A 21,749-nucleotide genomic window follows, 5' to 3' on the forward strand; every position below is an offset into this window, starting at 1 on the left:
GATAGAACTACATAACTTTTCTATCTGTTGCTTAAATTACTGGAGAACTTTTCCTTTCAAACTGTTGGTGCAACAAAAAGCTACGAAAACAGAAAATGTTCACATACTTCTTATGCTTGGTCTTAAAATCAGTCATACACTAAAATCTAGTAGTAAATTGCAAGCATCTTGCAGAGTGCGGGTGGCATACAAGTCAAATGGATAAATAAATAAATGAACTTGATTCGATCCATCTACTGAATAAATGGAAGTTACAGAGGAGCTAACTGACCAAATCTCCATCCATTCATTGGGGTTGCCCCAGCAGCGACATGTTACTAGATTTTAGCCACTGTGTATTAGCTAAACATATATCTTAGGCCTGCAAAAGTGACTTACACAATCTTCTGTTACTTGATTCAAATGACTGGTTCCGTAACACTACAAACTAGGGGGATGTCTGACAAAAATCTCTGTATGGCTCACAAACCACAGAAGGCTTAAGCAAACTCATTACATAAATATGTTCAGAATTCTTAATTTAGGCAGTGTTGCCATATATAGTCATCACAGCCAGAAACTGACTGCACTGTACACTGAATTACTGCCAATTGTTACTTCGTATTGGAAAATATGAGAGGAAAAAAGCTGTAACTTGTTGCCAAATCATTCTTCTGTCTCTCCCTGACAAAATACTGCAGGAAAGTTTTTTTCTTGGCTGCAGCCACTCAAATTCTAGGTGATAGAAAATATAGTAAAACTTCACTGGTGTCAAATGCCATCTCCATATCAATTTATAAATGTTTTATTTTATTTTCAGATACAGTATCTAGAATTTTTTTCCATAAGCTCATCCACAGCTTAGTACTTATTTCCCTAGCTAAATCAGCTTCCCTTAGTATCAATTTTAGAGAGAACAGGGATATATTAAAAGAATGGTAGCTAGAGCCATGAGAATTGCTATCAAACCCACTTTGTGGACAGGTAATGGAAGGAGGTCTTGCATATCTGTTGCTCTTCTTAAAATTACCTACAAAGTTAGTTTTAACTAAGGACTATCATATGGAATTATGGCCAACAAAAAAATTATGGTGCAGCAATTTTGCATTGCATATGTGTTTCTTGTGCGGGTTGGTACATATTTGCTTGTATGATAAGTATCTGAGTTGACTGACAGTTGTATGCAGGCTATGCGCCAGGAAGGACTGTTAATGGCTGTTGGGAAGTATGAAGGAATGTTTATGAAGGGAACAGCAAACTGATTGATTTGTGTAGTTCCTGGCTGAAAAGATCTGGTTTGTACATAAGGTGGCGTGAGAAGGAGTGTGTGAGTTAGTGTGAGACAGGAAACTATGAGAATGAGAATTAGTGAGGTGTGTGTGGTTTGGATTTGTGAAGCCAGGTATCATGAAAAATTGAGTAAAAGTACAGTCGTGTTGATACTTGTGTAAAAGTGGGCATATCTGGATATAAGGAACAGGAAGTGTTTAATTTACAAAGTTAAACATAAAGCAGCAGAAGCAACTGTATTTCAAGCTACAGAAGAAAACTAAAGGTGAAGAAGTCAATGATTTGAAACCTTATCCCTATTTTATTTTTCCCTATTCATTCTACCTTTCGTTGTTGTTCTTTGTAATATCTTGTCTCGGTTTATAAACCCCACCCATTATTTTACAGATAGCAGACATGAAGTAAAACACCCACACATACCAACGGTCAGCGGTAAGCCACATGGTGTGTGTTGTATTATCAAAACTAAGCAAAACTGTCTCACAAAAACATTCTCGCTTTTTAAAGGACAGTGTGAAGTAAGCACGTAGCTTTGGTACAGCAGCGTAAAAGGGAACATTAGCTATTAGCCATGGTCGATGACAGAGAAAATCCAAAAGGAGTTCCTGTTCACAACTTTAAACAGCACCCCCAAACATGGTGTCAGGGTTTGGGGTTGGGTGTCATTTGGGCAGCAGTACACACAGGAAGAGGACGTTTGTGAGCATTGTGTACGGCTATTTACATATTCTAATCCAACATCCACTAGGACAGTTATAAGATTCTCCTCACTGTGACAGCACTCTGAGTAGCATTCCACTTAGGACACAAGTGCCAACGGAATGAGGGCAATTTTATTTATCCCTTTTCCCTCTGCATCACTTTCTATGCTCTTCCATAGGGCCCAACCAAAAGAGAAGAATTTGAGAACACAAAGAAAACAACGAAATGGAGGTACTAGCGAAGACTACATTGTCCCATGATCCTTTGGGTCACGAGCTCTCTGAAGACAGAAAGACTGCTGTCTACAGATAAGAAATTCCAAATTGAAACCCAATATTTTACTTTTATTACTAGCTCACTGAAGATTAGTAAAGCAAGGATTTGCTCAGTATTTGACTTAATAACAAGCCTATGTATTAGTACATTCAATAACTTCCAGTGGCTATGGTAACAGCCAGAGAAGGCTTAGTGTTGTTTCTCAACCTGGACCATGATTTACTGCTCCTCTAACAAGGAGCCAGCAAATCCTAGTTTCAAATTTTGTCTTGTTCAAGGAGGGGCAAAATGCTATGCTTTCTTCTAGCCGGAGTGGATAAAAATCAATGATTTTTTTAAAAAAAAATCAAACTGATTTAAATCACAATTTAAATCATGATTTAAATATTTTTAATTTTAAATAATAAAAAAGAATCCATTTTTAAAAAAATAAATAAATTAAATTCCAGTACCATCTTGTGTAGCTGGAGGACCCAACCAGAAGCCAATAGGCAGCGTGCATCATAACCATTGTTCTTGACTGAAAAACCAGAATTCCCAGCAATTCTGGTTCCCCATTTTATATTAACATAGTGATAAGAGGAAGAAGGAATCGTGAGATTTTTCACTTACTGGTTTCCTAAGGAAAAATAAAGATAGTGCTCCAATTAAGGGCATGTCTCCCAGCAGAGGTTCCAAAATAACTCTCATGGTGCCATGAATCTAAAGGAAGAAGAAAAATGATCACAAGTCAGACTACTTAACACACTTAAGTATATACTGCATGCTTACATATGCACTGAACAAAATGGCCAGAATCCTACTGATAATCCCAGCTAGATTAGAATCATTGTCTGAAATCCTGTTGCTTAGTGCAGCAAGTCACAACTAGAGTAGAATTTACAGGATACAATGGAATTTACAGCAGAGCTGACTCACCAAATCCCCACTGATACAATGGACCTACTCTAGCTGTGATTTACTATACTAAACAACAGGATTTCAGCCATTGAATCAGTAGAATTTACATATGTGTTGACTCATCATTCAACAATTGATCCAACAGGTCTAACTTCAGTTGAGAGTAGTAATATGATTTAGGTCCATAATACTATAACACTTTTCTTCCTTTATCAGGTAGAGATTGTGTAACTATTTTTATGAACTTCGTATTTTAATTAATATAGTTGTATGTTAGATAGGAAACAAAAACTCAATTTACCTGTATACTCTTAACACCAGCCCTGCAGAAGTATCTCTTGATCTCCAAATCAATTTCACAATTTCCAACAAAGCTAAAAATGAAGTGTGAGAACACATCACAATAATGTATTAGATATGACAATCCATCAGTTGCAATATTTTAAAGCTAATCAGAAATCCATAAACATCAACAGAATTTCAACAAAAGGGAAAAAGGCCTAAAACTAAACGCGGCCTGGCTCGCGATATTGAAACATACAGCCTGTAAAAGGTCAATGAATTCTACCCAGCCACAAGGACCAGGGATCATTGCACAAAAAAGACCAGCTAACGACACCCATCAATCACAGTAAGAGATAATCTCCCCCTCCTTATCAAAATAAAAAACATGCTGATCATCCTATCTCCTGAAAAAAGACAAAAGCTGTTCCCACAGCTATAAATACTCAACTATCCAACAAACAGCAACAGAGCATGGACAGAGTTCCTACTCCAGTCCTCTGAAGATGCCGGCCACAGAGACTGGCGAAACGTCAGGAAGAACAACTTTCAGAACATGGCCAAAGAACCCGAAAAACCCACAACAAGCATCAGATCCCGGCCGTGAAAGCCTTCGAGAATACATATATACAGCTAAATTAATCTGACCATCCCAAACATGACAGACATGCAAAATATTAAGACATAATTTACTAAACCAGCCTATTAACCCTTTATTTTCATTAATTATATTCACTAATACTTTCAAGATAACTAATGCAGTTTCATTTTACACCACTCAAGAAGCAGCGAAAGATGTATAATATGAGAGCAAATGTAAAAGCTTTTGTAGATATGTTGTGCTAGCTACATATTTTTCTGGATCTAAGCTACTGGAATATCCTTTATTACATGGCAACAAAACCAAGCCATTTCATGGCATGCAAAGGTAGCAGACATGTTCATACTTTGTCACGTGTTCTCAAAGTGTAAAATTTTTAATTATGAAAAAAGCACAGGATACCCAATTGTCAAACTCAAATGTTATTTTGTTATTCCCATAATTAAAAGGAAAAATATGTTTCACCCATCCCCCCAAATGCTCCATTTCCTTTTCTGCATATTTGAAGCACAAGAAGCCCCAATGAATGAATAACATAGCAGCAGATTTTCTCATTGTTATTTTTACACACTGTTATAATGTTGAAGAGGCAGCTTTAAAACTCCTCATTTCTTAGGTGACAGCCGCATGAATAAGAAGTCATTTACCCTGTTTTCATGTTTTAAATTTACCATCATTAGTTATGTGTCTATAATCTTTGTTTTGATTCCTGTAGAGCAAAACCTTACAGATTGATGTAACATAGTATGGCATTAAGATACGTTATGTTTTTAAGGTACTTTTTCAACCTGAGACACATTATACAGCATTTTCCAAATACATTATGAAAGACACAGATTTTAAGGAATGTGAAAATACTTAACGCATGTATATTGTGAACAAAATTACCTGATTTGAAGATCCAGAATGATCTGTCTTTTATCCACATTTTCAGTATACACTTTAACACCATTAATCCTAAGGGGCTAAAGTACAGATTTTCATTTCAAGAGATGAACATTTCTACAAAATGATGCTGCAATGTAAAGTTTATTTTTTATATTTAAAAAATCTAATATGAATGCAGATTCAGAAAAAGCTTACAGAACTCCTTTTACACAAGATGTTGTTGTTATGTGTTAATGCCATCCATAAGACAGACTTCATAGGAAACAATCATAATGAAGAGGGGCTGTCTTTCAGCTGTTTAGAAACACAAAACTTCATTCAACATAAAGGTCCAGCTTCTAAGGGTTAAAGCCAACTACACTGCTAGCAGCAGCAAACCTATGAGACTAAAGAATGACCTTTTTCTACGACCATTCTTCTCAAGCATTCAGCCTCACCTCCATTACCAGGAAGAGCCAGAATCTACAGGTTACCTAACTATCATGTGAACAGTTACTCCTTTCTTGCGGTTTTTCTTATGTTCTGTCAAGTCAGAATCAATTTATAGGGAACCTAATAGGGCTTTCAAGGTAAGTGAGATTTTTAATGAGTGGCTTTACCAATTCTATACCCTCAATGAGTTTGCATGGCTGAGCGGGGATTCAAACCTCATGAGTCCTAATCCATCACTCTATCCACTGCACCATACTGGGTATCACACAGTAAAAAAGGTCTGGTGCTATCTGACCCGATTATTAGGTAGTACACATGAGGAAGTCAAGTGTATGTATTCTTTTGACAGAGTCTCAAAGAGTACCAGTTGAGGTGGCTACAGTAGCAGTATTATCTAAGGAAAGGAATGCATGGTGTTGTCAATGTGGTTGGATCACATCTTTCATCAACTCTGACCAGCATAGCCCATGGCCGGACACAGTGGGAGATCCAAATAGAGTGGGATTTCTAGCTAGAGGATTTCTAACCTCTAGCTACTGCCTGGGAGTAGCTATTTTTCATCACACACAGCCTTCATCCACTTCCTGTTGCCTTTTAAACCATCTTATTATGTGTTACTAAGCATTCAGTCTCACTTACTGTCAACTGCCTTGGAGGTCTGTCATCAGGCAGAAAGGCAGCAAGAAAAAGAATATATGAATGCTTTTTGTCATTTATGTTGATGTCTCCTGCAATTTTTAGAAAGTTTCATCTCAGAAACTGAAATAATAGGAGAAAAATATGAAAGTTGCTCTAGCAAACACCACCTCCTTCTCCTTCTTCTTGAAGCTGTTTCAATTATTTTCAAGTAATGCAGACAAAAAACATATTTCACGTTAGCAAATATTTAAGAGGAGTGACAAAAATGTATCCAAGCTATTTTTGTCTAAGTGCTTACTACAGTTGCTTTCAGTAAAAAAAAAAAAAAGCAATATTTGAATTAGAGTCCACAGAGTGGGACACCCACTGCTTCCAGACACTGAATCCACACTGAGGCGATCTGTGCAATCAAATTATACTTACCCTTTAATGCCTACAACCAGAGCAAGATTTTCCAAAGAAAAATGGAATAACGTGTATGCATCTGATTGCAAGCAGATTTGTTTTAAAAAGAGACTCAATAATCTTGTAATATGAGTAGTTTACATTTTGCAATCCCTCCACTTCTGTTGTTCCATCACTATAGGAACAGCACAACAGCAGTTAAGCACCTGATCACCCACTAACAAGACAGAAAGGAAAACACCATCCAATAAGTACAGAAGCCACTAAAGCACAAAACAAAGACGGAAGACACTAGTCCCGAAACATGTCACTGTATTTCTGATGAAAGTCAATAATCCAAAATTTCTCTACATATTTAGTTCAAACTGTACATAGTATAATTTGAGATAATTTATTAAGTAAAAAGCATTTTTTCCACTTAATGGTACCATTTTAATCCAAATAACAGGGAACAACCCCCCAACACACTCTTTCAGGGAAAATGGGATGAAAAGGTACCCCTGGATCCTCTAGGGGTTTGGGGAGGAAATTTTTGACACAGCCTGAGAGCCCACCAGCACATCTAGAGCCCTTCCATCCCATTTTTAAAATTCTGAACAACTATTTTGGCCCCTAGAAAGCACAAAGGAACTTACTGAGCAGAAAAATTAAAACTGTAAGAAATTTGTGGAGTGGGTGATGGAAGCAGTCCTCCAAGATCCAGGGATGGGTGTACACAGCCATCAGGTCTCTGGAGTTTATCCATCCTGCATCGACCAATCTTATTTTAAGAGCATGCCAATTATCTTTTCACACATAAGGTGCATTGTATTTAAACACTATACAGTTTAAAAGAAACTCACCTGATCCCCTATATCAATTTTTGTGAAATTAAAGGTGCTTAGATGGCTGTTTGCTCCTCTCACTGCTGGTTCTATTGTTTCTCTAAAAAGTTTTTCAATAAACTGGCAAATAAAAGGCCACATGTGTTTTACAGTCTGAAAAAGAAACATTTTAAGATTTAAGCTGTAGCACACAATATAACAGAAGTGTTTAATCAGAAAAGTGAAATTATGTACAATTTATAATTTATGTCATCTTGAATTACTCTGGCAGTATCTTAAAGAGTAGTTCCTATAATTCGTCTGCAGTGTTGCATATGTCTATTCTCTCCATGTCTTTCAATCAGCTTCATTTTTTTTAAAAAAAAATCACTTGTTCTAATTTGTTTTATTGTCTGTTATATGTGTAATGTCTGCCACATCTGTAGTGTCTTCTATGTCACACAAAAGCCAGAAACATGTCACAATAAAGTCAGAAATATCTGGGGCATGAGGAAATTGTCTCTTTGCGATCTGTGATCAGGAGTCCCATCTCAACAAAGCCTAGCATCCTCCTAATGTTTAGAAACTACCTAGCCAAGAAGATGGTACCCAACCCCACCCAAAGTTCAAAGGCAATGTACTATTCTACAATGCAGAAATGCTAGTACACAAGACTCCATGTTGACTATACATATAGAATTGAATGGAATTCCAAAGGAAAGCATTGGGAAAGGAACTAAGGTGAAGGGGCACAGTATATTCACTCATATATACAACAAACCAGGAACATAAATTATTACATCGGCATTACACAAATTGCACACATAATCACGTTTCCTTGTACCATCCAACAATGAATGAGGAGTACAGCTTAGCAATTAAACAAGATAGGTTCTCTAAACAAGATAGGTTCTCTAAATGAGGGTGCAAAAAAAAGCTAAACAAACATCTAGTAACTTCCATTGCAAGTCATACCATAGCAAAATACCTTTCCTGATGACAACAGGTTTAGTAATGGAAAACAAACAATTCAAAGAAACTTTACATCCCACCACCTTAAAATTTCTCCCCAATTAGAACACCATTTTAGTATTTCTCTGGAAGAAAACAAATTCCAGGAGTCACATGACCCCAACTGTTTCCTTCTATTATGATTTGAGTCAGGGTTCATAAAGTTATGGCTGCAAACTACTGTTTTCTGCCCCAAAATTTATGATTCTTCAAGTCCTATAGATGAGGCTCTGAGATTCTGGAAAGAAGGTCAGAAACTGTGTCACACAAACCTATCCCATTCAGAAACTTTCAAATATTTTTGAACAATACTTTCAAAACATTTTTTAAAATACAACTTTTAAAACTGCTTTTTAAACTGTCTGAATTTTTTTTTTTAGGAACGTGTTATCTTTTTTTGCTTGTGCTTCACTTCGGGGACCCCCATGAGCCAAAAAGCAATATATAATCCCAGAGAAAGATTTCTGTCTCCCATTATTTAGCTGCATTCCAACTGTACTTAAATGGAAATAATAGTAAGACTACTTGCTGATACACAGCTGCATATTACGTACTCTGTTGCACAGTTTGCTCTGACAGCTAAGAAGTTGAGGCTTCGATTTGTTAGGGTTCATATGTTACATAAATGTTGAATATAGTGACTTTGATATTATATGCTATGCCACTATTCTCACAACGGGTTTATTGACCTCTGAGGTAGCCTTTTTTTAACCGTTTTTATGTAAGTCTGCCTTTGTAAAGGCCTATGGCTAGAAACAATAAAGGTACAATGTATAATATATAATCACTGTTCACAAATACATAAACAACAAAAATCAAAACAAAAAACCCAATGAGTTACTATGTTGATGTGGCTATGGAAGTTAAAATAAAAAACATATGGAGGTTATTATGTTGAAAAGGGCTAATGAAATCAGTAAGAGTTGTCTAAAACAGGGGTCCCCAACCCCTGGTCTGCGGGCTTCCCAGGACTGGGCCACGAAGATGGATCTCAGCCCCCCTGCCCACATGCACAGGGGGTGTGTCATGCTCATGGGCATGCATGGGAGCATATAACACTCACACGCGTGCACACAACACATCCACACCCGCATGTGACACGCCCCCTGCAAGCACAGGGATACCCCCCCTGCGCACGGAGCCCTCCCCATGGATCTATTCTTCCAGATAATACAATAGCTTACCTTATTCAGCCATTCTGCTCTTTCAGTATCTGGAAACTGGACCTAATAAAACAAAAGTTGCACATGATTAGGAAAGAGATAACTTACTACAAAGTCACAATGTTGGGTGAAAACATACATAAAGCAGGATAACTATGTTGGTCTTGGAAAAGGAACATCCACATGATAAGTAAATATCCTTATTAATAATAATGACATTTCATCAAGTCAATTTGATTACCCTTTCCCTTTTCTACGTATAAAGTACTCAGAAGAGGATTGTTATTCCCTCCTTCTGGGATTGCCTAGAACTGTGCACCTTGCCCAAGGCTACACAACCTGACTCTTCTCCCTGGAGAAACAGCAGAACATTTAACTCCCAATCTCTCACTCTGCAGCCAGACACCATATCACCGAGCCAGTCTTTATTAGGACCAACTAAAATGAACCTGTGGAAGGTTTCAAACTCTGAAGTTCTTGAGAAGTTTCTGAAGTAATCTGGAGGAAAAGCATTAATGATCATTTCTAGATACAAGTGTCACCGGAAACTATGGTTTCCTGAACAGCAAAGTGAAGCTCTGAGTGACAGTGAACCAATGTGAAGAAGTATGAAACATACCTGCAGATCATTTCTAATATTAGGACAATTATTTGAATGAACCACTGTATTTGCTATCAGTGTATTTAATCTTTACGGCATTCTATGTCACTATATGTCATTCTTCTTAATGGCATTATATACCATATCTGCCTTGTATTATCCCCTGGAAACACATTCCTACCTTCTTACACTGGCCTTAACTACTGAAACAACATATACCAAAGTAACAGCTTTACTCATAATTAATCAGATTTGCTGACCAACTTTGATCCATGGTTCATAAATCAGGAGTCCATTGCAGCACTATCTTTTAGGACAGAGATGCACATATTGCCACAGAGGGTGCAGGGTAGAGGAGAAACTTTTATGGAAAAAAAAACCTGTTGCTGTTGCCATAAAGTAAATCCCCTGAAGTCTGAGACAGGGCATCTGCAATCCCTGGATTTCTAGAAAATGGTCACTCCTGCTTTAGGGCGTAGTAGGTTACATGCACTCAGTGGGAAAGAACCCCACCAACTTGCTGGCAATCACAAAAGAAGCCCATTTTATTTTTATTGCTTTGCTGGGTCATTGCAACACAACAAAAGTTTAAAAAGTACTGATTCATACTATTACTGTAATAGCATATTCCTAATCTGTTTGCCTGGTTTTATTTTGTCTTGGGCTCATAACACTTCCACTTAAAGTGCTATTTGTTCAAAATGCTTGCCATACTTAATGAGCTTAAGTACATGAGAACTATCAATAATGTATACTGGATGCTTCTAAGTATGAGAATATAATATTTTATTTATACAGAGTTCAAACAGACGATGTAGTCAAGTCTGCTCCAGACACACAGCTATAGCATTAAAATAGTCACCTCTCCAAACAAGTTTTTCAGACCTATTCATTCATGCTGTGTAAAATTAAGTACAGGTATGCTTTCTTTTCCTCCAAATGAACCTATAATTTAATCCTTGCTCAAAAAGATTTTAGTTTTTGTTGCAATGATGAATGTATGAATTATGCAGAATAACTCAAAATCTTTCTTAAATAGTTGAAATATCATTTTAGACATTCTTATGTACATTTCTTACGTACATGTCAATTTCAAATTATCTCACACAACCTTACCCCTGAAGTCTTCAGTAACCTCAGAAAAGTTTAAAGAAAAAACAGAGGCACTCACTACTTTTAGGACATAGCACTTTTAAAAACCTATAATCATAGGCCAACCAAAATTACTGTTCTGCCACCAAAGCTCAGTAACTCCTTTCACAGCCAGATCCTCATATAACATCTCTTTCTTTTCTTTATCTATGTGCCTTTCATGATACTTTTATTTACACTGGACCTCCTTTCATTGATTATAAGCTGATATTGTAACTAGCAAAGCTAAGGAACCAAGCATATCATTATTCCATATACACAAATGCAATGGTAAGAATGCGACTGATTCATATATTTCTAAGGGTTCTTTTTAATTGATTCATTTGAAATATAGTGCTGGATAAGAGTTTTGTGGATACCATGGACTGCCAGAAAGACAAACAAGTGGGTCCTAGAGCAAATCAAGCCTGAGCGATATCTGGAGGCAAAAATGTTGAAACTGAGGTTATCCTACTTTAGGCACATCACAAAAAGGCAGGAATTTCTGGAAAACACAATAATCTTGTGAAAGGCTGAAGGCAGCAGGAAAAGACGAAGATCAAATGAGATGGGTTGATTCCCTAAAGCAGAGGTCTTCAAACTTTTCAATATGAAGGCCACATCATATATTTTACACATTTTTGAGGGCCAAAGGGGGGAAAGGGGTGGGGGATCACTTCGGTCCCCCTTCCCTCCCTTTCCTATGCCTGGGCTGGATAAAAAGGCAAGGTGGGCCAGATGTGGCCAATCGGCCGTAGTTTGGAGACCCCTGCCCTAAAGGAACACACAAGATTGAGTTTACAAGAGCTGAGCAAGCCAGTTGAGGACAGAATGTTTTGAAGGTCTCTTTCACTGGGTTGCCATTACCTGGAGACGACTTGACAGCTTATAACAAATTGTAACATACTATTTGGGCTTGAAAAATTTTAGAATGTCTCAACAGTCAGTCAAGAATTTCACCAGTCAGCATGACCAGACTATAGCCTTGCAATTTATCTTAACAAATTTAAACTAGGCACTTGTTCACTTTTATTTCTACATAACAATGCATACAAACCCAAAAGAAAGTATTATGTACACGGTATTTGCCTATGTCTTCTTAGTAGAAAACGCACTGCTGTCAGCGGTGTTGCCCTTGTGTCCTTGAACATGCCTGGTAGTTTTAGCACTGAAGTACCATTTATCAATGGCTTTAGTAGGGTTAAACTGTGGTAGTGGAAGTCCATTTAGATTCACCATCATAAGGTCATCTAAGCTTTCAGTCTCTAAACATGATCTGAATTTATTTTTGATCAGATTCATCTGGCTGAAACCCCATTCACAGCTAACTGTAGAAACTGGTAGAACAGAGGGAATTTTAAGGAGCTTCAGAAGAATAGGAAACCTGCCCCAAGGTGGTTCATTGACTTTCCCAGTAAATCCACTGATGACAGACCTTTTGCAGATATTTTGAATTCATACCATTCATCCATGGCTTTCTGAATTATGTCTTCTTTGCCCTTGCATTGCAAAAGGTCTTTGTAATGAGATATAAGTACGGTTACTGTACTTCCTTTTAACCAAAACTTTCCAAGGACGTTTCTGTCCATGCGAAAGTATCAAATATTGACATAGATGTTAATATGTTATCTGTAGCAGTTGCTTTATTACTTGCGTGCCTGTGGGGTCATGAAGCTTGTATTTTGAATGCCTTTCTTTTGAATGTCTTCAGCAAAAATAAAACTGAAAGCAAAAGCACCCGGCCTCTTAAGGAGCCACGGTTCCCTCTCACTCCAGGATGTGTCCTCATTCAATTGAAATTGGGAGCAGGGAATCTCCATATTCTCCACCATGGGACTTCTCTACATTCTCCTGAAGAGCTATATATCTATGTGCCACTCGAACTCTCTTCTCGCGAGAAGAGGGCAGTTTGTCTTTTGCAATGGGAGGGGGAAGGGGAGGACTGCAGGATGAGAGAAAGGGGGGGCAGAGGAGGCAGGCAGGGAGCTGTGACTCCTCGAGCAGCGTTTTTCACTCATCACAGACGAGTGCATTTTTCAAGCCCTGCATACTATACTTGCCATTCCCTCTAATAGCAAACTTGCGTGGCTGAGTGGAAGTAGTCCACAGAAATGAGAAGCCACAACAATCTAGAGATGAAAACTACAATGTAGCAGTTGAATAGAAGTAACAGTTAAAAACAAACTTGAGCGGTGGGATGAGGACAGTGGATGGCAAGGAAAGAGAATTGATACATTGTGGTCACTAAGTTACAAAGAGGAATGTTTGTTGTGAAATGGAAAATATTCTCCTATACAGCAATAAGATGGTCAATAAGAGCTGCCAGTCGGCTGGCACTAGATAAAACAGCAGGGAAAGGCCTTGGCAGAACAGGGAAGGAGGCTGCCATGTAGTCTTTTCCACTTCTGAAACTCTCCACACCCCACAACTGGCGGAAACAGCACCATTCCTGGCTGACTAATCATCTGAACAGAAACAGTCTTCTTAAATAATGCAGACACTGCTGTGATCTGGCAGGTTCCTATTTCCTGATCAGTGATCTTCCTTATCTTTTCAGTACTCATCTCATGCGCCCCAACTGCTATTTCCTATCCAAGCCTGTACGCTGCCAGGAAAAAAAAAGGAATAACCTCAAATTCACTGTCATTTTTTAAAAATTAAGTTACAAGTTTTACTCAAGCCTTCATGAGCCTGTCCTCTGTTTAAGTCACTAAACACAAACATACCTGAGATGCCAGAATGCAATTAATATGTAACTCCCTGCATCTTCCACAGAATCTGAATGGGACACCAGTTCCCAAACTTTTTGGCATTGCATCTCCTTTTTTATTGTTCCAGAACCACCACAACTCCCTTTCCTCTCTTGAACCTTCATCCAACTCCCTTTTACCAAAACACTCAATATGTAATTGAAAATAAAAAACAAACCTAGTAATAATTATTTTAAATAAAAAATAAACACAAATATTTTCCCTTTTCATAAGTAGTTAATAAACATGCAAGTCATATTTATTAAAGAACAGTGTGAGCTAAATGAGAAGGTAATTTGAGACAGCGAAGTTCAGAAAAATTAGTGAGGAAGAAGGAACCAGTCACAGAAGAGAACAGAAGAGGCAGGAGCATCCAAGATAGATGGAGTCTTGTGGCAGGGATTTCTCTACAGTGAGGTGTTCCATTCCCCGACTTCTGCATCAAGAGATGCAAGGAGAAATCGTGTGAAGTTTGTTTCCACGTTCTTCCCCTGGAAAGGTGGGAAATTTGGTGGGGTGTTCCTTTCTTCTCTGGGGCTGACTGATAAGCTGCTTCGAATTCAGCTACTCCATACAACATCATAAATAAATCTGTAAATCTAGTACTGGTAGTATCGTAGTAATTCATTTAAGCAGATAAATTTTTCATTTTGAAAATCTCATAATCTCATAATCTCATGTTCTCCTTGAAGCTTCTTCCTGACTCCATCAAGAGAAGAGACAAATCCTTCACACAGACATAAGCATTAGAAAAGTCCAGACAAATTATTTTGGTGCTACACTTCCTTCTGCAAACCAGAAACAGTAGCTCTTTTGAACTGAACATATACAATGCACTACAGGGTACAAAGATCATAACACATTTCTTGTTTTGCGTGTAGTCATCATAATTACGTGCCATGTATGCCTTTTAACTCAAGACAATTTAGTTTGAGTACAGAAGGCAGTCGTATTTTTAAGCCTCAGCCTGGCAGACATGGAGACCAGCAAGGAGCAAGAAAAACAGAGCAGTCCTCTGCTGCAACCAGTATAGAAGCAAAGTGGCCTTCCAAAGAAAGGAAGCCCATTCTGCTGCATCCAGCACAGAAATTCAGTGGGATATTTAAAAAGGGCAAGAGCTCCTCCTTGTTTCTCTTTTGTTAGCCCTCCAGCGGTCTGGTAATGTCTGTGGGCTTATTCGCAAAGTTGTCATAGAGAGATATACACCCCAGTGAAAAGGAACTAAGCAAAAAGTGCTTAGAAGGTTAGCCTGGAAACAGCCCGGCTTTCTTCCCACTATTCTAGGCACATCTGAGCTAAAACAGCCAGTGGAGGAGGAGCTGCATACATGTATGCAGTCAAAGCTGCTTTTTATTTTGCATATTCTTAACTGCTTAAATGTTGGAAGCTGTATCGTTCCAAGTACATACATGCTAGAATTCTAAAAATTACTGTCCATAATATAAATAAACACTTAAAATAAAAGCATTCTTATTCATGTCCCACACGGTATCCAAATGGAGGCAATGAAAAAAGTGCTGTTTTGTCCCAGCTGCATGTGATGGTAGGGACAAGACTGATCTTTTGCAAATCAAGTGGCCCCAACAGCAGCTCCTGGGACAAGTAGAAGTTTGAGGATAGTACGTGATTTTCATTGGGACCATGACACTTGTTGTCATCACACACCACTACCCACTGTAAGCCCCCCACAAACCAATATGTGAAATTCTATTGTGCACTTCCTGCTCTAATTATGCTCTTTGCATAACAAAATATGTAAGAACCCCTTTTTAGAACTATGTGTTCTGTGTCATCAAGTCATAGAATCATAGAATAACGAAGTTGGAAGGGGCCTATAAGGCCATCGAATCCAACCCCTGGCTCAATGCAGGAATACAAATAAAAGTCAGAACCAACTTAGAGTGACTACAAAGGCTTTCAAAGTAAATCAGATACAGTATTTAACGAGTAGTTCTACCATTCTTCCACTCCCCCCAGTGGATCTCCATGGCCAAACGGGGATTTGAACCATGTTCTAACGCAGGGGTTGTCAACCCCCCTACCGTGTGAGCATGGAGGTGGCCCCACCCCCCAGACATGGAGCTCACTTCCCCCAGCCAGTCCGCTGCCCCCAAAAGGTTAGGGACCGCTGTTCTAAAGAGTCTTGGTCCATCACTCTATACACTGCACCACACTGGGAATCCTTTATATTGAGAATCTGTTGGTGTTTGGATTTAAACAGAATTAGGAAATATATAGTTGCAATGATACTATAACACTTGAGAGAGTAAAATTCAGCAGAGTCTATTTACAAATATATACATAGAGAACACCATCTCATATTATGTCAAATGGTTCTGAATATTTTCAAAATCTGGATTTGATAATTTAGTATGTATAGAATAATGATTATTTATTTATTTATTTATTTATTTATTTATTTATTTATTTATTTATTTATTTATTTATTTATTTATTTCTATGCCACTCACACTACCCGAAGGTCTCTGGGCGGCTTACAGCATTTAAAATACAATAAAAAGATTATTAAAGCATGGCTACAAAAACCTTTCACTAAAAAGACTTATCCCCTTCCCAAGCCAAAAATATTCAGAACACCAAGAGCTGTTAGCAACCTAAGCGAAATCACAAAGAAGATCCACGCTGTACACTATGGAGAGTAAACTGGCCAGAAGACACTGGCTGAAATCCAGCTGGTATAGTGTGACACTACGAATGAGGATGACATCATCACCCAGCAACATTACTCTTTATTTTAATTAAATGTAAAACGTCCTATCCCCTATCTTCTGATTCCAAGGGTACCTAGGGATTTGTCCTGGAGAAACCTTCAAGAGCTTCGAGATGATAGAGGAAGCCTTTAATATTGGAAAACTGCCACTGGATGGCTGCAGGAGTCAAGATCTGAAATCTCTACAGCGATTTCCACTATGAAAGGCTCCCCCTTCATCCTGAGGTGAAAGGATCCAAACAGGCATCACCTGGAGATCACATTGTCCTCATTGTACAGTATAAGCTTGCACAACCAAGTTTCAGTATTTTACTGGACTGGCTGCATAATAATTGGTGGACACAATTCCTAATAGTTACCTTTAAAGATCTGGGTCTGGCATGTCTTAACATAGCATGTTTTCTCACATGAACTCTCTTTTCTTTCAGGAGAGTATTTACTAGAGCAAAGATCAGGACTCTCAAGGGCAGCATTATAACACTTGGCCATTTCCCCAACCCCCAGAAGCTAATGAAAATAATTAAAACATCTATTTTTAGTAACTTCCTGATTTTAGTGGTGAGGTAGCATGTGTTGTACTTTATTAGGTTTTACAGTATATTTAGCACTGTATTTCAGTTGCATTTTTAAAGCATTTCTTTTTGAAAATAAATGTGGGATATAAATATTAAAAATTAATTTCTATTCAGCTATGGTAGCCTGACATCTATAATCACAAAAATAAGCATCTACGCCTATATTTTGCAACCTGTTTAGGCAAGTAAATTATTACATTCTGGCTTAAAATATATTACTGATATGGCCTCTAGTGCTAAAGAAGCTGCTATCAGATAAAGAGTGGATAGCTTGGAGTAAAGAATTTGTTAAGAATTCCTTTTTGTGATCAATATCAAAAGAAAAGCAATGTGTGCTATTATCTTCAAGAGCAGATACAAAGAAGTCTAGCTAGTTATTGCAAGCTAATAAAAATTACTGCACTTTCCTTACAATGAACTACACTATACACTCAGAACCAATCAGTTTGACTAAGTTTTAGTTAAGCAGTCTTTTCAGAAGCCAAGCAAAACTTGCAAAGACATGCTGGTTAGAGAGAAGCAGCAGTGCACATTTCATTGTGAGGCAGATGGAGAGCTTAGTTTAAAAAAAGGCTTAGTCATTAAACCAAACTTCTTTGGAACGTTTATTCTGAAACCAACCATGTGTGCAAAAGTGATTCATACAAATGAATATTAATACAAAAATAAATCACAGCAACCAAAACAAGTCAGAAAAAAAGATTTTCATAAATCACAGCAACCAAAACAAGGTTTCCAAAGACTGAAATTAAAATGAATCTCTGTGTTATCAATTTAGCAAACCTCAGTAGCATCCTCTTATGCAGGTGAGATATAGGCTGACACCATCTACCTCAAGCAGCTCAGACAGTAGTGAGCGCATACACAAACAGAGCCTGGATATATTTAGTAGCTGAAACAACATTCTACATGCATGCAGTAACCTTTCTTGTGCCTGATGTGCAGAATGCGTATAGAACTGTTTTTCTAAATTAAAGTTAAACATCCATTATCTTACTGCCATGAAATCATGGGTAGCATGGGTAGCATTAATCTCTGTATTTAAGCAATGAAATGAGCACAAAACCACAATAACATTTCCAAGAAAACCTCACTATCACTTCCTCCTTGTGCACAAAACAAAAAGCTGAGAGACAAGAGAAGAAAATGCTTCAGGACTCTGCCCAGAAAGATTTACTACAGGAAACAAAGGTAATTGCTAAAATGAAACCGGATGTCACACCCCCAGCAGCCAACTGCTTTCTGTCAAAAGGTTCTATACACTATAACTGGCATAAGGAATAATGATCCATGTGTGCATATTTTGGATCATTCTCCCAGTGTCTGAAAGCAAAGTTATAGTATCTATATGAATGCAAGGCTGCTTAATCCCAAATCACACCAATAGGTCTGAAAGACAAAGGAAGTGATCTCTTTCATCCCCATTTCCTGAAGTCCTGTTAAAACTGCAGATGGATGGAACTGCAGGCCGTGTGTGTGTGTGTGTGTGTGTGTGTGTGTGTGTGTGTGTGTGTGTGTGTGTGTGTGTGTGTGTGTGTGTGTGTGTGTGAGAGAGAGAGAGAGAGAGAGAGAGAGAGAGAGAGAGAGAGAGAGAGAGAGAGAGACACTCACACAGAGTAATTCTAATACAGCTTTCAAAGTAAGTAAGATACAGTATTTAAGGAATGGTTTTACAAGTTCCACCCTGCCAAGTTCCCTTGGCCAAGCAGCAATTGAACTCAAGTCTCCTGAGTCCTAGTCATAGGCCATCTATGCACTGTACCACTAAGTTACTACACCCCATTTTGTTCAGCCAAAAAACCCACTTATTACCAAAGATAACAAAAAAGCTAAGAACAATAAGCACCAATAAACATAGCAAAAATGGCTCATGCCAGAGCTGTGGGTTCAATGATGTGACTGTGCAGTCCCCCAATGTGCCTGTAATTGTATGCCTGTTGTTTTACACATGACCATTTTTTAAAAGAACCATGCAAAACCATAGAAATAAAAACAGCAGAAGAGATAAAACAGCCCTTGGAATATACCACCTAGGTCTATTTCTGTCCCCAAAACAGAAAATGTTTTTTCCTGAAGAAGCAGTTATATAAGCAACACAGACACCTACAATAACTTTAAAAAAAAAAACCAGCCATTGATTTTATATGCTTTTATGCCAGGCTCCACAACAACTGAGCTGATAACATATGAATTTAGAAATGCATCAACTTCTATGTCAAATGCTCTGCTTGATGGTAGCACAGCCATGTCCTGACACTACGCGTGTATCGGCATCAACAAAGTAAGATTTTAATCATGTACTTCAAATCCCCCAAAATTATGACCAGGGCTCAATGGAATACTTCTGCAGGCAGAATTGCATTGATCAGTAAAATGAAAAGAGGAACAGTCCTTGCTTCCACTGCAGCTCCACAACAAATTCAAAAGAACAAAAATGGCTGCAAGGGAATGGAAAGAAGGTTCCTTTGCACTGGTATTTGGATGCTTGCATGATGCTATATGTAGACCTCTGGAAATGAATCCTTTAAATTTTCCAGCCTAAAAGGATAGGAATTACATAGTAAGACCAGTAGGGTTTATTTATTCTCCACAGTATGAGCCAACATAGGATTTCTTAACTTTCAAGAAACTTGACAAAGCAATCAGAGCTTTTCTGATTTAGAACCACCATGTAATGTTGCCAATGTTCTAATAATATTATTGGTCAGAATCCTATTAGGATTTCCTTTGAAGTAAATGAAGCTGACTAAGCCAGGGTGGCAAATGGCAGTTAATTAACAAGACAGCAGTCCAACGCCTCATTGTGCACAGGTAGCAGAAATGAATGCGCAACCAGTCACATGTTTGGCACAATGTTAATTAGCTGCAGTTCATCACCACAACTTCTGTAACTTCACTTGCTCCAGAGTGAAATCCTAGTAGGGATTTTGGTCACTATGTGACTGGATTTTCTTGTTACATCTCTGTACATTCCAAAACAGTTACCACGTAAATTCACTGAAAGATGCATGGCCGACTGAGCAAATGGTACTACTCATGTGTCCCTATTGGTGAGATAAGAAAGCAGACAAATAACTATCATAAATGCAAGCATGTGAGGTCACAGAACCCAGCTGAGACCAACTGCAGAAACAGCCAATTGGGCTCCAAACCTGATAGTCCTAGGTTATCCCTGTGCCTGAGTGGAACTCAGTTTCATAATTACTGTATTTAAAATTATAAGGAATTCAGTTGATTCAAATAGTAAGGAAGATACTATATTCAGAAGGCAAAAAACAAGATATGAACACTAATGATTTCTAGAATATAACGAGACCACATAATCAGTTCCTGTAGCACTCCAGTGATAAGGAGACGATTACAAGATACTGTAGATTCCATTCCAATAGTAATGTGACACAAAGGTGCCACAGCAGTCAGTAGACACAAACAGCAGAAAATGTTCGATGTAGTCATGCCGTAGAAGTATACTTTTATAATTGTATGGATTCAGTGGTTGAAATCTTGCTGCACAGTATGCAAACAGCATAGCTTTTGGAAATGAACTGCAATAATTTAAGAAATCTGCATAGACATTATCTGCTGCATATTGAGTCACACGACTCAGTATGCAATAGATAATACCCACAGAGATATCTTAACTTATGATAATTTACTTCTGAAAGCTATACTATTTACAAAACCGTGCAACAGGATTTCAGGCAACAATTCAAGTCCATATAAGTCAATATAGTGTAACAGAGAGAAACTGACAGCCAGGCCATAGCTTCTAAAAGTCTAAATATAGTGTATTTAATACTGTGTTGCCTTGGCCTGAACATAATACACTCATTTGTGTTGTGATTTTTTATTTTTATTTTATTATTATTATTTTGGTGAAGCCTCCTACCCAATTAAGCCCCGTATCATCCCCAGAAAAATACTTCTAAGGAGTGTGGGACCTTCTGGACTAAAATGTGATGCTGCTCAAAAAAGTGCAGTTTGTTTGGACATTCCAAATTCCGAAGAGAATAATGTCAAGATCACAAAGCAAAACAAAACAACTAGACAGTTGCAGCACTTCAAATACCAACCAGATTATCATCTTCTGACACAAAGATGGCACAGAGCTTTTTTATTACAACCAAGTCTGAAGACGGGATGAACTCAAGAAAGACAGCATGGTAGGAGGAAAGTCTGTATCACGTGACGAGGCACAGCTACTCTCATATTTTTGTCACATGATGTGCATATCAAGGACATGCAATATTTCCACTGTATCACATGGCCCTTTTTGCCAGACATAACATCTTATCAAAATAACGAAGCATTTCTTGATTATTTCATACTCCATAGTCATACACCTCACCATTATTTTGCTTACAGTGTACAGCATCTCATCTGATGATAACTTTGTTCACGCTTGCAGTAGTTAGCTATTTAGAACATGTTAAGGTGCAATTCCACATATTTTTAGAACTATATTAATAGATGCCCAGTGTAAAATGGTACTGTTTATACATGTAGGACGCAATGGAACACTTAATGCAGTACCATAATTATACAACACAGCCTAGCTCAAACAAGGACAGTTAGGCTGCCAACTACTAG

The 21,749-nt window shown here is 38.0% G+C and overlaps 1 protein-coding gene across 6 annotated transcripts in view; it reads right to left on the reverse strand.

Annotated features, from left to right (window-relative positions):
* Nucleotides 1-21,749, reverse strand: part of ESYT2 (extended synaptotagmin 2) — a 66,876-nt gene that overhangs the window by 38,136 nt on the left and 6,991 nt on the right. For all 6 annotated transcript variants that reach the window (XM_073002899.2, XM_078378522.1, XM_073002898.2 and 3 more), the window contains exons 2-6: nucleotides 9,393-9,434; nucleotides 7,237-7,371; nucleotides 4,919-4,995; nucleotides 3,449-3,521; nucleotides 2,860-2,949 (exon numbers count right to left, since the gene is read on the reverse strand). In XM_073002899.2, the coding sequence (XP_072859000.2) occupies nucleotides 2,860-2,949; nucleotides 3,449-3,521; nucleotides 4,919-4,995; nucleotides 7,237-7,371; nucleotides 9,393-9,434 (417 nt within the window). The remainder of the gene's footprint in view (nucleotides 1-2,859; nucleotides 2,950-3,448; nucleotides 3,522-4,918; nucleotides 4,996-7,236; nucleotides 7,372-9,392; nucleotides 9,435-21,749) is intronic.

Source organism: Pogona vitticeps, chromosome 6 (assembly GCF_051106095.1).
Source record: "Pogona vitticeps strain Pit_001003342236 chromosome 6, PviZW2.1, whole genome shotgun sequence".
Lineage (NCBI taxonomy): Eukaryota > Metazoa > Chordata > Lepidosauria > Squamata > Agamidae > Pogona > Pogona vitticeps.